Source organism: Zea mays, unplaced genomic scaffold (assembly GCF_902167145.1).
Source record: "Zea mays cultivar B73 unplaced genomic scaffold, Zm-B73-REFERENCE-NAM-5.0 scaffold_670, whole genome shotgun sequence".
Classification (NCBI taxonomy): Eukaryota; Viridiplantae; Streptophyta; class Magnoliopsida; order Poales; family Poaceae; genus Zea; species Zea mays.
In genome coordinates this window covers 21,080-23,755 of record NW_023367334.1, presented here as the reverse complement: position 1 = coordinate 23,755, position 2,676 = coordinate 21,080, and the positions used below count along the sequence as shown (strand labels likewise).

The 2,676-nt window shown below is 47.7% G+C and overlaps 1 protein-coding gene across 1 annotated transcript; it reads right to left on the bottom strand.

Annotated features, from left to right (window-relative positions):
- Positions 1–647: 647 nt before the first annotated feature.
- On the bottom strand, positions 648–1,899 carry LOC118475813 (uncharacterized). The gene is made up of 2 exons (XM_035963974.1): positions 1,145–1,899; positions 648–1,017 (listed from the first exon to the last, which is right to left on the bottom strand). Exons 1-2 carry the CDS (start codon positions 1,882–1,884, stop codon positions 849–851), a joined length of 909 nt encoding a protein of 302 aa, XP_035819867.1. The 5' UTR covers positions 1,885–1,899; the 3' UTR covers positions 648–848.
- Positions 1,900–2,676: the final 777 nt, after the last annotated feature.

Sequence of the window (2,676 nt, the reverse complement as noted above, 5' to 3'; positions counted from 1 at the left end):
AATTTATGAAGGTACGCCCTTCATAACCTTCGTCCGAAAACCATTATATCCTAAGGAAAATAATGCTTCGGAGGACGAAGGACTTTATCGATTAACATTTTCTATGTTGCCTTGTTCTTGACTCATAGCATTTGAGAACAAGTCCCCAACAAATATGTATTATGGTACTACAAATTAACTATTTTCAAATTTAATTACCTGATTATTATATGTATTATGGCACTACAAATATGGTAATATTTTTTAAAACTCTAAAAGTTCATGTAAAAAGTCAAATAGCTCAGTTAAATAGTAAAGTGGAACTCAATAGAGAGAGTTGGAGATGAGATGAAATAGGAGAAAGAATAGTTCAAAATAAATAGTAATGGAGTCTAATCCTAATAGGATTCTTAAAAATTTTAAATTTTATAGCATAAAATATAGAGGGCATCACCACCCGTACTAATCGCGCGCCCCGCATCACCACCCCTACTAATCGCGCATCCGCATGCTGTTGTTGGAGGCAAGCCTATAAGGGCTCTTGAGGAAAGTGGTGGTCGTGTGACTTTTGGAGCTTGGGCGTGCGAAGCTAGACCATGGGAGAGCTCTGGTCGTGTGAGCTTGCCACAAATCAGTCCGGCAACTTCTGCTGCCCTGCGTTTATTTGATTTGTGCCATGTTTCGCATCTTTTGCTTTGATCTATCCATCTCCGTCAGGTTTGACATCTATCTCAAGGTGAAGTGAAGATAGTACCAAGTGACCAAACATATACAAGCACAACCTGCTGTGCGTCTTGACCAGCAAGCTAAGCGGACTGGAAATCCAGATAGAGCTCGCTCAGCTCTATATGCATGCATGGTCTCAAGAGTCAGAGCTCAGCGTCATCTATTCCCTTCACCTTCTCCTTGGCCGTCTCTGCGGCGTCCCGCGTGGCCCTCGCCGTGGCCGCCGCCGCCTGCTCCACCGTCTCCTTGCCCATCTCGAAGCTCTTCTTAGCGGCGTCCCCCAGAGAGCCGACGGCACCATCGTCGTCGTACCTTGGCACAACACAAAGGACGCACGCGGCGACCACGTCACACAACTACACAAGCAACGTACGCAGCATGCATGCAAGAAATAAACCGAGAGACCAGCCAGCTAGTTCACAGTTCACACATGGCATACCGTGGCTCGTCGGAGCAGCGCGGCCGCCGGAGCTTCATCCACGTCAGCGCCGCCCAGGTGCGGAACGCGTCCAGCCGGCTGTTGAACCCCGGGATGCCGACGGCGTGCTCGACGGGCTCGGCGCGCTTCCCGACCTCCCCCGCCCTGCCAGCAGCTCCCTGCACCCCCTCGCCGTCGCCGTCGCCGGCGCGCGGCAGCGACGACGTCAGGAACGCCGCCACGGAGGCCACCAGCAGCGCGAGCAGCACCACCGTCACGGATATGGTCGCGCGCCCCTTCGCCGCAGCCGGCTGCCCGTCTTCGGCGACGTTGCTGCTGCTGCCGCCGCGGCCCTCGTCGTCGGCCGTGGCCCTGGCGTCGACTTCGGCCTCGGCCATGGACTCAGACGTTTCAGGTGTGGAGACTCGAGACTGACGGGCGGGAGATTCGGAGATCAACGAATTGCCGGGCTTGCACGGCACGGGTACACACGGGGAGACGTGGCTATCTCCTAGTAGCTTTAATTCGTAGTGGGCACGCGTTGCCCATGGTTCTATGGTGACACGTCTACGATACGTGTCCAGCCCAGCGGGGAGCCCGAGGAGTTGAGCTGAGGTCTGCGGCGGCGGCACGCGTGCGCCTTGTGAGTCACGGGCGAACGTGTCAAGCGCGACATGTGAGGGCGGTCGTGCTATCAGCTCTCGGTCCATCTGCAAAGGCACCAGCTGGTGAATTTCTATATCAGATTCGACGAAGAGCATGACTCTACGGGTTCAGTGCCCGCAAGTCCGAGTGCCATCCCTAGGATCATCGTAGTGTTCCGTGTGCACTAATAGATAGGAGCACTGAATATGTCCGGTGATATTTTTTTGTGTGACCCATTTTCGTATTTCAAACATAAACCTTTAGCTCCAAACTCCGATTTTTGATGTCCTTAGACTTTGTAGAAGGTTAATAAAAACCTCTATAGATTAGTGTATAAGCCATGTAAATTAAAGTAGATTAAAAATCATGAGGCACTTTCAATTGGGCTACCTCTTTGTTTCAACATTGGTGATTTCACTTTTGTCTGTATCTTTCTGTCCAGACTTCTACTTCCTTGTGTCTTAGACTCTTGACATATCTTATAAGTCTTTAACATGGCTTGTAATGTTTTGCTTGAGGTGTTGGTCATTAAAATCATCACTTTGCCTAATTCCAAATCCACATTGCATATCTATTATAAATATAACTTGTATACTAGCAAACAACATTAGTCCAAATAGTCATGTTGTTAAAATACAAAAAATCCAAATATTATGGTTCATAGAGTCCATGTTCCTTATAGGGACAAAAGATACATATAGCTCGCATTTGAGGACGGATAGTTTTGGTTGGTGTTACCAACGAGGACCAAAGGTCTATTTTTTTCCTTTTTCCCCTTTTCTTTTTATTTTTTAAGTTTTTAATTTAATTTTATGTTTAAATTTTCCATTTAATTCATGTCATTGCAAAATAATTTCATATACATATTTTGTGGTACTACTATACATCCGTACATATAATTTTCTGTT

Coding starts and splice junctions, on each gene's coding strand:
- LOC118475813 (XM_035963974.1), bottom strand. CDS start 1,884: ATGCTCTTCGTCGAATCTGATATAGAAATTCACCAGCTGGTGCCTTTG. Junction 1,018..1,144: donor CGCTGCTCCGACGAGCCACG/GTATGCCATGTG, acceptor TGTTGTGCCAAG/GTACGACGACGATGGTGCCG.